The 12,562-nt window shown below is 51.3% G+C and overlaps 1 protein-coding gene across 4 annotated transcripts in view; it reads right to left on the bottom strand.

The window, feature by feature from the left end:
- The window catches only part of NHS (NHS actin remodeling regulator), a gene marked incomplete at both ends in the record, with an annotated part of 329,842 nt that overhangs the window by 98,020 nt on the left and 219,260 nt on the right, over nt 1–12,562 (bottom strand). For 2 of the 4 annotated variants that reach the window (XM_080794776.1, XM_080794777.1), the window contains one exon: nt 3,574–3,607. The exons of the other annotated variants lie outside the window; for them this stretch is intronic. In XM_080794776.1, the coding sequence (XP_080650902.1) occupies nt 3,574–3,607 (34 nt within the window). Of the gene's footprint in view, nt 1–3,573; nt 3,608–12,562 lie in introns of those variants that run through there. 4 annotated transcript variants of the gene reach the window in all.

Genomic DNA, 12,562 nt, shown 5'->3' with positions numbered 1-12,562 from the left:
TTGCAAGTCCCCAGGGGCAGACACCTGCAACTGAGCCCAGTACCTGGCAGAGATGCCGCTTGGTCAAGCTCAGCTCCCCAGAGGCTGCCTCCTTCAAGGACAAGACCAGGAGTCAAGGCTCTGCAGAGTGGGAAGTAACCCAGTTGGGTAGCTGGGAAAGAGGCCAGGTCTGGGACAGAACAGTTCAAATATTCTACTGAGGAACACTCCACAAGAGACAGGGACTAAGAAACTTCAGAGGAATTTTTCAACTGTGAATTTTTGTCTTGTGCTGAGTTTTTTCCTGGCTCGTCTCAGCCTGCTCAATCCAGTGTAACACTTGGCTGCGTGCCCACCCCTAGGTACACTGTTGGTATTTTCCTGTCCCATCTGCTAGTGCCTCTGGAGGACATCAGGATGAGAGGGTTGATCCAGAAAGGACACCCACTGTCCTGGCCCTCTGCCCAAGACATGCAAATGGAGAACAGCTTCCCAGCCACAAAGTTTTGCCTGTGCCAAAGGCATATTATTTTAAATATGATGCTTATTCATAGCTACTATGGACTGAGCAGCTACTAAGTGCACATGCTAAGTCCCCTGCCCGCATTCTTTCATTCATCCTCACTTAGGGAAGACGAAAGGCAGACATCACCATCTCTACTTTAGAAATAGGGAAGTTGCAATCACGTGACTGACAAATGGCAGAGTCAGGATTCCAACCCAGACCTGGCAGACACCAAAGCCCATTTTCCCCACACCCTGCTGCCTCTCCAAAACCCAACTCTCTCCAGGATAAAACTCCCACCAAGAAGCCCGCACGGTAAAAACAATGGAAATTACCAAAGCTGTATTCCTGAGGTAAAGTTATAGCTCTTGGTTTTCAGACCTGTCTTTTAAGCTAAGCATTCAACTTAAGAAATAGAAAAGAAGTTTAAAATCTCAAGTAAATGAACACAAAATCTGATGAATTAAAGATAATAATCACACAAAAAATGGACAAAACAGATTCTGCGGTAAGACGGTGGCAGCCCACACCTTGTTCCCTCTGAATGCGGAGTTCCCAGGAATGAATTAAGAGACCTGAGCTGATATTCACACTGATACGAAAGTTTTGCTTCTGGGGACACCTGGCTGGCTCAGTCAGTAGTGCACATGACTCTTAATCTCAGAGTCATGCGTTTAAGCCCCATGTTGGGCATGGAGCCTACTTTAAAAAAAAGAAGAAGAAGAAAGCATTGCTTCTGGGAAATACAAATGCCCAGAGGTCTGGGCGTACACAGTGGCAGTAGCTGCTGAGTGCCCAGCCTCTGACTGTGGACTGGCATACGGGTCTGGGCCCTGAGAACTCTGCCAGATCAGCGTCAACGGCTCTCAAAGCTGCCCAAGGCCCCAGGACACCGCAGACTGACGGCGACAGGAGCCTGAGCCAGTCCCATGCTCCATGTTTCCTGAAGACCACCACACTGTCCCTTTTAAGCATCCCCACATCCAGTCTATCAGCTACAAGATGAAATGTTTTTGGTGCAAGGCTCTGCCTGTCTCCAAGTTGGGAAGATTCAGCAGGGGCTGAGGAGAAAACAAAGCAGAGAGTTTTATGTTTCCCTGAGTTATTCCTATGCTTATAAGGCAATCGGATGAAACGATTGTTCCATGGCTTTAAATCTAGTAAATAAAATTCCCTTTGAGACTCTGGTTTGAAAGATGGTGAGGATCAGAGTAACTACTTTGTTTATGTAATAAACACACACCCCAAACTGTAACATTTTTATAATGAAACCTGGTGTAATAAAATTTGTGTGGAGGCAAAAAGCAGTCATTTTCCCCTCTGTGTTTATTGTGCTGAATGCAGCATCAGCCAACCGCATGCGGTGCCGGCAGCTTCGAGAAGGTCAAGCCCTCTGCCGTGGAGCTCCTGTAACCTTCCTTCCTTCCCCCTCCCTGGCCTGCCAGCCACCCTCCTGCCTTGGATCTCCAACTCTCCCAGGTAAACTGGGTCAGGCTTTTCCAAAGGCCTTCTCCCCACCTTCCTCCTTAAGCTCCAACTGGAAACTTCCGGCCAGCACCCGGAGGGGCTTTATTTCTTGGGATTCTTTCCGATTACTTGGCCCTTCAGGCCCGATGACCACCAGCTGGCTGTTGGACACTCTCCCCCGGATCCAGCGATCCTTCTGCGAGTGCGTGAACTTAGGCCCCTCACTGTCTCATTCAGTCTCCTGAGGGCCACTGGGGGTCCGAGCGGGAGCAGCGTTCTTACTTGTTACCGAAGGCAGGGACTCTCACCCCTGGCCGCACCCTGGTCCCCCTGGGGTGCTTTTCAAAAACTGCACTGATGCCCGGGTCTGTCCTCGAAGATTCTGACTTAAGTGGTCGGAGGCACAGCCTGCCCATCCCGCAATGTATGATTCGGCATTAGTGGACATGCTGCCAGGGACCTGGCGGTCACCTTGCCCACCCCCGAACCTGCGTGCCACGGTGTGCTGATGTCACTGACGGACATTCAGGGCCACGCATCGGAAGGGGCCCAGTCCTCGGGCATGAACCCTTCCTCTCCTAAGGGGTCTGCGGTAACAAAGGAGGCACAAACCAGTGCCGCCCCATCACCACACCTGGAAAAGCAACTCAAAGGGAGGCTTCTCTGACGGCAAGGTGGGACGATGCCAGTGGGCCGGGCTGCTGCGGCTTAGGCCGGCGCTTGGCCCCTGGAGCACGGCCACCGGCTGCGGCCGTCTCTGCAGAGACAGTGGAGGCAGATGTGCAAGAAGCTGGCTTAGCTGGGGCAGGACAAGTGGCAGGCTTCAACATTCACACTGCCCCAGGGCGCAAAGGTGGAGTTTATCGAGAAATGCAAGGAAGCCACTGTCCCTGACGTTCGGGAGCCTGAGTCACTCTGGGGCAGCTAAACCCAGCGCAGGACTGCAAAGACTTCGAGACTTTTCAAACAGGGGCCAATGTGTGGCTGACCTTGTGCGGTAGAGGCTCACAAATGGTTTAAGGCCACATCAGATGGAAAGGAAGCTGGAAATCGGAGAACCTGGGTCTGAAGACTCCCAATTCAGGGCTGCCTGGGGGCCAGAGGGACATAAATACTTCTCCCTGTGGATGCTCAGGACGAGGGCAGGACGCTGAGGAATTCCCAGCAGACAGAGGGGGCGGGGAGCCCGCGGAGGAGAAAGGGACAAGCAGGCCTCTTCCCAGCCACCCCAGGCCAGAGCCCGAGAACCCCGCCCTGGGCCGCCCCCCCCGCCAACCTGCCCTGGGCTCCCCTCTGCGCCCTCTGGGAAGACAGGCAAGTGCAAGTGTCGGAGTGGAAGAAGAGGAGAGAGAGAGGCCTGTGGTCTGTCTTAAGCGATCCAACACCTCAGCAGGAGCACCAACTTGCAAACTTGGCCAGCCAGAATGAACTACCAAAGTCCCCAAGCTCAGGAGTCGCTGACCCCCAAATGTCAAGGTCAGCCCTGAGGGTCAGGCATGGCCTCCCTTCCTCACCTCTGCTCCTGTGGAAGGGTTCCCTTTCTTCAGAAAGCACACTCCTCATTCCGCTCGCCACTGGGCCTGGCTTCTCCCAGTTCCCTCCCCCTCCTCTTGCCCAAATACCTGCATTCTTGGGCAGGCAGCAGGCGACAGGCATGCTTGGATTCCCGCTCTGGTTCTTAAGGACGGGCCTTTTCTTTTATCCAAAGCCCTCCCGGAGCCCCCGGAGCCCCCGATAGCTGAAAGCTGATCTGCTGAAGTCGGCAGGCAGAGCAGGGGGGCGGGAGGGCGCGAGAGGGCGACCTTCGGGGAGGAGGGTGGCAGATTTTCACACAGCATCTGCGCTGCCTCCGGGACTCCCCCCTGGAGGGGGAGATGGTCTCACCCAAGTGCGGGGCCAGCTGCTAATCCCTCCGGGCTCACCCGGGAATGGCAAATCAGGACTCCAGGGTAGCCTCAGACCCACCCTGTCTCCAGAGGAGGGGCTTAGAGCACTTTCTTTCCCAGCCCGGAGGAGCTCAGAATGCCCTGGTACTTTCCTGGGGCCTCTCTGCTCCGAGTGCAGTAGGCCAGGGGGTCAGCGGCGTCCCCGGCGCCTGGGAGCTTGTTAGAAATGCAGAATCTCGGGCCCCATTGCTTTGAGAAGCTCTGCCAAGTGCCCGGGGGGCTACGGAAGCCATGAGCCTGGGACGGGAAGCCGGACCCGTACCACAGTCCAGGGAAGCCGCAGCCGCCCAGCCTCCATGCCAAGGGTCGGGGGCGCGAGGAGGAGGACATACATCCCTTCTCCACCAAAAGGAGTACAGACACCCCCACACGACCACCGCCGGCAGCCCCGCCTGGCTACCCGTTCCCCGCACCGGGCTGGGGCCGGTTCACTTGGCAGTGAAATTTTAGGTCAGTGCGAGGGTGAGCTGTTCAACAGGCCTGCAAATATTTGCACACACACTGAAGGAGGGGCGGGGGGCAGGCCACAATTGGAGTTTGCTCTTTTCAGGTTGCAAATCAATTTCTGGTCCCCTCCCACCCCAACGCACACACCACCTGTATCAACACGTCAGGCCACCGGCTGCCAGGAACAACAGTCAAGTACACGGCAAGGATCCTTGAGCGCCTTCGCAGACAGCAGCCGTTCTGGAGCCTGTTCAGACCATCCTCTTGGCAGGAAGGGGAGAAGTCAGGGATGCCCACAGCTCTGCTCCAAGAGCCTTCGTGCCATCATGGCACACGCTTCACCTCCCCCCTGAACCCAGCAACGAATTCATGTGCCAGAGCCGGCAGGGCGGAGACAAGGAAAGAAGACAAACCCGTGGAAGGTCAGAGAAGAGCTTTGTTTTCCAGTCCAGAGAGGACGCCTGACATAACCCCCGGTGAGAAGAAGACCCTCCGAGAAGCCAGAGGGTCGCCTCCCTGCACCGGGACTCCACTCCTCAGTCACGAGAGCAAGAGCCAGGACGGGTGACTTCGTGTCTGGAGAGCAAGAGAATGGCGCGGCGGCTCTGGGATGCATCAAGCCAGTCCAGATCAACACGGAGTCTGGCTGGAACCTTGGAGAAGCGACCTAGACAGAGTTTTCAGCCGTGCAAGCATCTGTCAGTGGCCTCCGTGGACAGCAGGGCCACCGCCTCAAAGACAGCGAATTGCAGCGTTCCCGCCCGCACTCGCCTCCCCTGCGCAGAGGGGAGGCCCCGAACTCAGCGGGCCAGAGAGAAGGTGCGGGGCCCGCCGGCCAGGGAGGAAGACCGAGCAGACAGAAAGCAAACAGGGTGGCCCCGGGCTCTCCTGGGATTTGTGTGGGCTCTCAAAGGCAATCATGGTGGGCTTCTGAGTAGAAAACCAAGCAAAAACAGTACTTAAAAATCTTCTTCGGAGCCCAGTCTTGCCTCAAACAACAACCACTCATAAAAAGACTCTCACGAATGGAAGGAAATGATGCCATTGTTTTATTTTCTATGGGAAGTCATAATAGTTTTTAAAAGGTTAATCTCCTTCTCAGCCCTGTTTTTTCCCTTCCAGTGACCCCAAGCTGAAAAGGAAAAATATTTGCACTCGGTGTTTAAAAACCACAGTGAATTAGCTTTTGTTGTTCATGGCAAAGCCACTATTTAGCTGCCCAGAATCAAACCAGATGTCAAGGAAGAGAGAAGGCCCTGCAGCCTGAGAACTTGCCTTTCACCTTTCCAGAAGGGCCGAGGAGAAGGCCGGGCTGAGAAGACAAAATGCAGGGAGCTCGCTGGTCAGCGAACCTGAGAGGTGGTTCCGACGCAAGTGCCGGGGCTCTTTGTGGGGTGCTGTGTGTGGCAATGAGCGTGCCACAGCCTTGGGACCCCAGATGCCTGATGCCTCTTGGCTTCCGGAAGTTTCCTCTGTGGACACAAGGGCCAGCAGCACAATTCCCACTATTCCCACTAGACCAAGGTGAGCAGTAGAGAAGTACGGAGGGGGGAATAGGGAGCCAGAAAAAACCAACACAAAGGAGATCAGCAGGACTTGCTGGAACACTAAATCTATCAGAGAAGGTGTTTAAGAAAGAAGGAAGGAAGGATGGAAGGAAGGAAAGAGAAAGAATGAATGACAAAAGGGAGGGAGGAAGAAAGAAACTAACTCTAAAAGAATAGGTTTTCTTTCTGTGCCCTTCCAGGGAAGTATGAGGAACAGATTATTAGTCAGTCTTGTTTTTCTTTAGCACACCACCCACCACAAGTCACAGCTTAAATTAGGCAAAAAAAAAAAAAAATGCACACCATTTCGCCAGATGTGATCATGTGCCCATGACTGTGCTATGTAGCATCTCATTTAATCCTTACCATAACCCTGCTGTGTATTCCGTTTTATTATCCCCATTGTACAGACGAGGAAACCAAGGCTCAGAGGCTTAAGGAACTTGACCAAGATCACAGAGCTATTAAGCTGGCAGAAGTCTTTGTTTTTATCACCGATGAGGCCCAGGGGATGAGATCAGTGCCCAGCACAAAGCAGCTGCTCCGTAAATATTTACTGAATGAAGAAAGCAGGGAAGGGCTTTGGGGGCACTGGAGCTGAGCTTTGAAGCATGGTTAGGATTTATGCAAAGATAATGGTCAAGGCACACCAGGAAGAAAATAGGAAATGGACGAATGCACCTCTAAGGAAACAAAACTGTTTCACAAGATTGCAAAAATGGGCAGGAGGAAATAGCAGTTAAGGACCCTCACGTCAGAGAGACTCCGGTCCTACCATGGTTCTGCCACCTTGGGTTGTGTGAACACGGCCAAGTCACTTGGTCACTCAGTGCTTTATTTTCCTTATCTACAAAATGGTGATGAGACTATTACCTACTGTGGCAGGAACTGTTAATTTTCTATCAAACCTTCCATGTTCGCCTTGTCTTTCATATTGATAATACCTCAATTTTTAAAAATTGGGTCCACGGCCATACAACCAAAAGGCTACATATCCAGGATGCCCTTGGAGCTGGGGACTGCTATCTGGCCAATGACACAAAAGCAGTTGTGGCATGGAACTTCTATAAAGTCTCTTTAGCATCCGAAAGTCATGCTCCTTCTTTCATCCTCCTGTGTGGGCCGATGATGTGATGACTGGAGCTCTGGTGGCCATCGTGGACCGTCAAGACGAGGGCCACAATCTAATGGTAGAATGAGGAGCTGGAAGGAGCCTTGGTCCTCACTACTGCTGAGTCTCCATACTCACTCTGCACTTCTTTTACATAAGAGAGAAATAAAGTTTTGTCTTTCGGAAGCCTCTGTTCATCTGCAATGGATATATTTACCTCAAAGAGGTGCCAGGAGGATTAAATAATATAATGCAGACCAAGTAATTAGTGCTGGGTGCTAGACACAGTACACATGCAAACATATTTTGTTGCTCTTATCACTATTAGCATCATTATCATTACAAAATCTAGAATACTCCCTATTCTGCTTGAGATCGAACCATCTTCATTCAGTTATTTAACTCCATCTAATCAATTTGCTTAAAATTCCTCAAAATTGTGCCTTTCATGAGAATGTATCTACAAGTTTTCCTAAGAGGGGGTCCCTGATAACAAAACAAAATACTTCTCTTTGGAGTTCATCACCTAATTTCCTAAGAGGGGGTCCCTGATAACAAAACAAAATACTTCTCTTTGCAGTTCATCACCAAGTCGTTCATACAACCAATAATATTGAAAATCTACGCCTGTTCGTGAAAGGTGAGGGTGGACTGCTCGTAGGTTAGCACTTCTGAGCACGGAGACTGGGAAGCAGTCGGTGCTCAGAAAGTCTCCCCTTTCCCACCCAGACAGACTTCCATTTCAGGACACATGGGGAAAAAAGGTGAAGATACAATTTGCTTAAAAAGTTCTGAGAGTCAGCATGGTATGCTGGACTTCCAGATTTGCCAAGAACTGTGGATCCTTCAATCTCCACTTAGTGTCTTTGACAGAGTGTGTGTGTTTTTTCCTGATCGATAAATATTTCTTAAAAGATCTAAGGAAGGAAAGACTAATGAGCTCGACTGAATAGGTCCCCTTGGCCACAGGACTGGCACCAATGATCCACTTCGGAAAACTATAGAATGTCGGGTCCCACCCTAGACCCACAGACTCAGGACCTCTGAATGGAGGGCCCAGGAATCTCAATTTTTGAAGCTGTCTTCAAGGAACTTGAACTTCAAGGAACCATGCAACCGTGCGGCGCCGTCAGGCTTTGGCACTGGGCTCCAATGCTCCCCTCCCCGGCCTCTCTCTCAGGCTGGGTTACGGAGAAGCAAAGTCAATGATGGCAATTCTTGATCCACTGGTAAACGGAGGGGGTGCTCCCAGTAGCAGGGGCGTGAGGGCAGCGAGCCAGGACAGGGGAAAGGACTCAGCCCTGATGCGGCCTCCGCTGGACACGGAGATCAGCCTGACCCTGCAGGAAACTGGAGAGTGCCCCTCACACCACAGAGCTGGTCTCACCTCAAGGCAAGGAAGTTGGGGGGCTCTCAGGGGGCAGGAGGCAATCCTCCCAGACAGCCGTGGCCCTGGGCCTGCCGGGAGCTGGGGCACCCAGAGCACGGGCCACCAGCATCAGCACTCACATGCCTGCGGCTTTGCCCTCGGCTGAAGCCCCCGTGTCTGTGCTGCCCCTGCGGACTCAACCCGAGTGTCCCTTTTACGGGAAGGGTCTCGGGGAAGAGTTTAACCCTGGAGGGAGGTTTTCGGAATCTGATCTGGTCCTTTCCGTGACCAGAGGTGCCTAGCCCATGCACCAGACTCCCCGCATCCGCCGGAGAGTTCCCTGGCAGGCCCACCTGTGCCCGGAGCTGGCCCCACATCCGTGTTCCAGAACCGTTCTCCCAAGTTCCAGCCACACTCACTCATCAACTCCGTAACAAGCGACTCGAGGAATCCGGCCGCCTGTGATCTGGATGCTCTCCCTGCTCCCCTGACACATCAAGATGCAGGCCACCAAGTTTCCTTTGGCTTATTCTCAGCGGCTCCTAAATAGGTCACACCACTTTGGAGACTGGCCAACAGCTAATTCCATATTCACCACTGACCTGTTTTATTCCTCTGGTATTTTAGGAAAAAGAAGGGTGAGTGCCTCTTCTCCTATGTCTGAGTCCCCATCCCCCAGAGCAAAATCTGTAGCCCAGGCCACTGTGGTTGGTCCCGAGTGACCAGTCCCCATCAGTGGCCTGCTTCCCTGACCTCGCTTGTGGCCATCTGCTGCATTTCTGGACATAAGCGCACGTGTGTGGGAAATTAAAGGCCCAGCGGGCCCTGGCTGGAGCGGCCTTGGCCCACAGCTGGTCTAGCCACCACCAGGCTTAATGCCAGGGCCTGTTGAAGCAGCCCTCACCACGTGGTCAAGAAATGGGGAGCATCGAAGATAAAGCACACCCCGGTTACCCACCTCTCAGCTGCTTTTCATCAGGACATCAGCCAAGTAGAGTGTACATAGCACTCTCTCCCCCTAAAGAGCCCCACCACTACTCGGCCTCTGCGCTCATCGAGGAAGTGCCGCCATCTTGATTTTTTTTTACGTGAGAGCAGAGAGAGACCCAGGAAAAGAAGCAGAGAAGGGAGTAAGGAGTGAAGCGTGCTGAAAAAGGGGAACAATATGCTTTCCTTTTGTGGTTCACTGAAATCTAAGAAGCAGCTTGATACTTCCAACCAAAGTCTGGAGCTGGAAAAAGAAAGAAACCCAGGTCTGTCTTGACTGTCTCCTCAGAAGCTGCTCTGTAAGAAAGTCCGTCCCCCTCTCTGTCTCACCCCAGATTTCAGCATTTGTTTTGTTTTGAGACATTTAGTTGTTGTTTTCCCATTTCTATCATACACTCGGAAATAACCTGCAGCTCAGTCTGCATGGCAACCTGGCCCTCCCCGAAGAACAGAAGTTGTGATTCTTAAAAGGGTTCTCCTCGCTCTTCCCACTGAATCTGAAGCCACCGTGTAAGGAAAGTCTCTGCTACAATAATGATAAAATATTCTGTTCACTCAGCAGATATTTACTGAGTACCTACTTCGTGTCAGGCATTGCTTTAAATGTGTTCCGTGTACAGTTTCAGTTCACTCTCACAGCTACCCTATGAGGTAGATACTAGTATTACCTCCATTTTACAGATCAGGAAACTGAGGGCACAGAGGTTACATAACTTGCCCGAGGCACCGGAAGTGCTCAATGAGCTCCTCACCACTAGGCTGGGTTACCCCAATGACAGAGGTTTGGGAAATTGTTCTCTGCTTCAGAAAGCACAGCATCACCATCTCCCATTGCTCATGTCCAACCCCATGTCAACAGTGAAGACCAGAACCGGAATCCCAGCTACCCATAGGAACTGTCATTTGCTTTGCCGAGTGTTTAACATCCATGGGCAGGTGCAGCCATGTGTGTGTGTGTGTGTGTGTGTGTGTGCATGCGTGTATGTCCATGGGTAGCTATGTACATATACCTTTAAACGATGTTCTCCCCGAAGCATGGAAAAGGGGTTCCCGTTCATAATAAAACTGAAAACAAGATTCTGATCTCTCCACCTTGCATGGCTCTCCGCTGCTATTGCCCCAAACTGGGATGAGAAAGGTATTCACATACCCTTCTGGCAGGGCTAAGACCCCTCACCCTGGGCCTAAGCTGCCGCTTAGCACCAGAACCTTCTGCTCGGCAGGGGCTCCAGTTGGGGCATGAACGATCACCAAGTTTCCTCAAAAAGTTAAAAATAGGACTACCATCCAATCCAATAATTCCACTATAGGGTTTTTGCCCAAAGAAAACGAAAGCCCTCATTCAACAAGATTACGTGCACGCCTACGTTCCTGGCAGCATTATTTACAACAGTCATAACCACAGCGTCCACTGATAGATGAATAAAGAAGATTTGGAGTACACACACACACACACACACACACACAGGAATATTACACAATCATAAAAATGAGGAGATCTTGTCATCTGCAACTACATGGAAGGAGGACCCAGAAGTCATCATGCTAAGTGGAGTCAGTCAGACTGAGAAACACAGGTACCATGTGATTTCACTCATGTCTGGAATCAAAAAATAAATGAATAAACAAGCAAAAAGAATCAGGCCAATAAAGAGAGAACTGAGGGTTGCCAGAAGGAACAGGGATGGGGGGACTAAGCAAAGTGGGTGAAGCGGAGTGTGAGACCCAGGCTTCCAGGCACGGGATGAATAAGCCACGGGAACAAACAGTCCCGCACAGGGAGCACAGCGAGTGATACTGCAGTCGCGACGCACGGTGACACAGGTGAGTTCCACTTGTGAGCACAACACAATGTGTTGTCAAATCGCTGTGTTGTACACCTCACGCTAATAGAACGTTGGGTGTCAACTATCCTCCCATAAAAAATTTAAAAAAAATAAATTATCGGGGTGCCTGGGTGGCTCAGTGGGTTAAAGCCTCTGCCTTTGGCTCAGGTCATGACCTCGGGGTCCTGGGATTGAGTCCCGCATCGGGCTCTCTGCTCGGCGGGGAGCCTGCTTCCCCCTCTCTCTCTGCCTACCTCCCTGCCTACTTATGATCGCTCTCTGTCAAATAAATAAATAAAATCTTTAAAAAAAATTACCAAGTACTGGGATCACCACAGACACTCCGAAGATAAATTCATTCAAACACAGCTGTTTTAGGAGAAGGGGCCACAGTGTGTTGAGCCACAAGTAGGGCCCCCAAGTTCCCATCTGGATCCAAAAAGGATATAAAACTATCCACAACTTCCTCTGACACTCGGTCCTACTGAAGTATTCGCCTTGCCTGCAGCATTTGCGTCTTCAGAGCAAATCAGGCCTAATGCTGGATGGATAAACCCAGACCTGTGGAACCCACAGCATTCAGTCAGCAGCTGGACGAGAATCTGGGCAAGGAAGGGGAGGCAAAACCATCGGGTCCGCTATAGTTCTAGAATGATCTAACACTTCACTTAGGAGTTTCTTGAGGATCCTAGTAAAAGCAAAACTGCATTTTACCCAGAAGGGGAAAGAACATGAAAATGGTCTAAAGAGCTAGACCATTTGGGAACAGAGAGAGCAGAAGCTGACCTCCAAGGTCCTAATAGTTGCAAAAATCTGGCTCAGCTCCGCAGCACCCCCATCTTTCGATGATGGACTCCATTAGTGTGAGCGCTAAAGACAAGGCTGGGATCTCCCAAGTCTGAATGTTGTCAGGGTGGTGGCCCAGCTGCTGTCTTAGTTTTTGTAAGTTCTGACTCTAAGAGATGAGAGGCCCAATGAAGGACATTTTGTTTCTAGTCTGTATCATGGGGTGCGGGCTCCTCAGACACTCTGCATGGGGGCGGGGACCCAGAGACAAAAAAATTAGGGGATCCAGCTCAATAAGGAGCCCAGGAAAACCTCAGTCTTCACATGTCATCAAGCATGAAATCATTTCACCCAGAATGGTGCTGGCCCTCACCGAGCTCCTGATGGATGTGAATTAAGTTTATTTGGCTTGGCTACCTCAGATAAGGAAATTTCTGCAGCTTTCCAGTTCCTTTTAGATTTATTTGAAATGACATCATGCACTCTGATGCGGGATTCCTGAATGAGTCCAACACGAAGAGAACGGATATGCTAGAATGATAAGACTGGCTGAAAGCTTGAGGAGTCAACGTGGGTGCGGGAGAACACAGGA

This window comes from Martes martes, assembly GCF_963455335.1.
Source record: "Martes martes genome assembly, chromosome: X".
Lineage (NCBI taxonomy): Eukaryota > Metazoa > Chordata > Mammalia > Carnivora > Mustelidae > Martes > Martes martes.
This window is presented reverse-complemented; position numbering and strand designations above follow the sequence as displayed.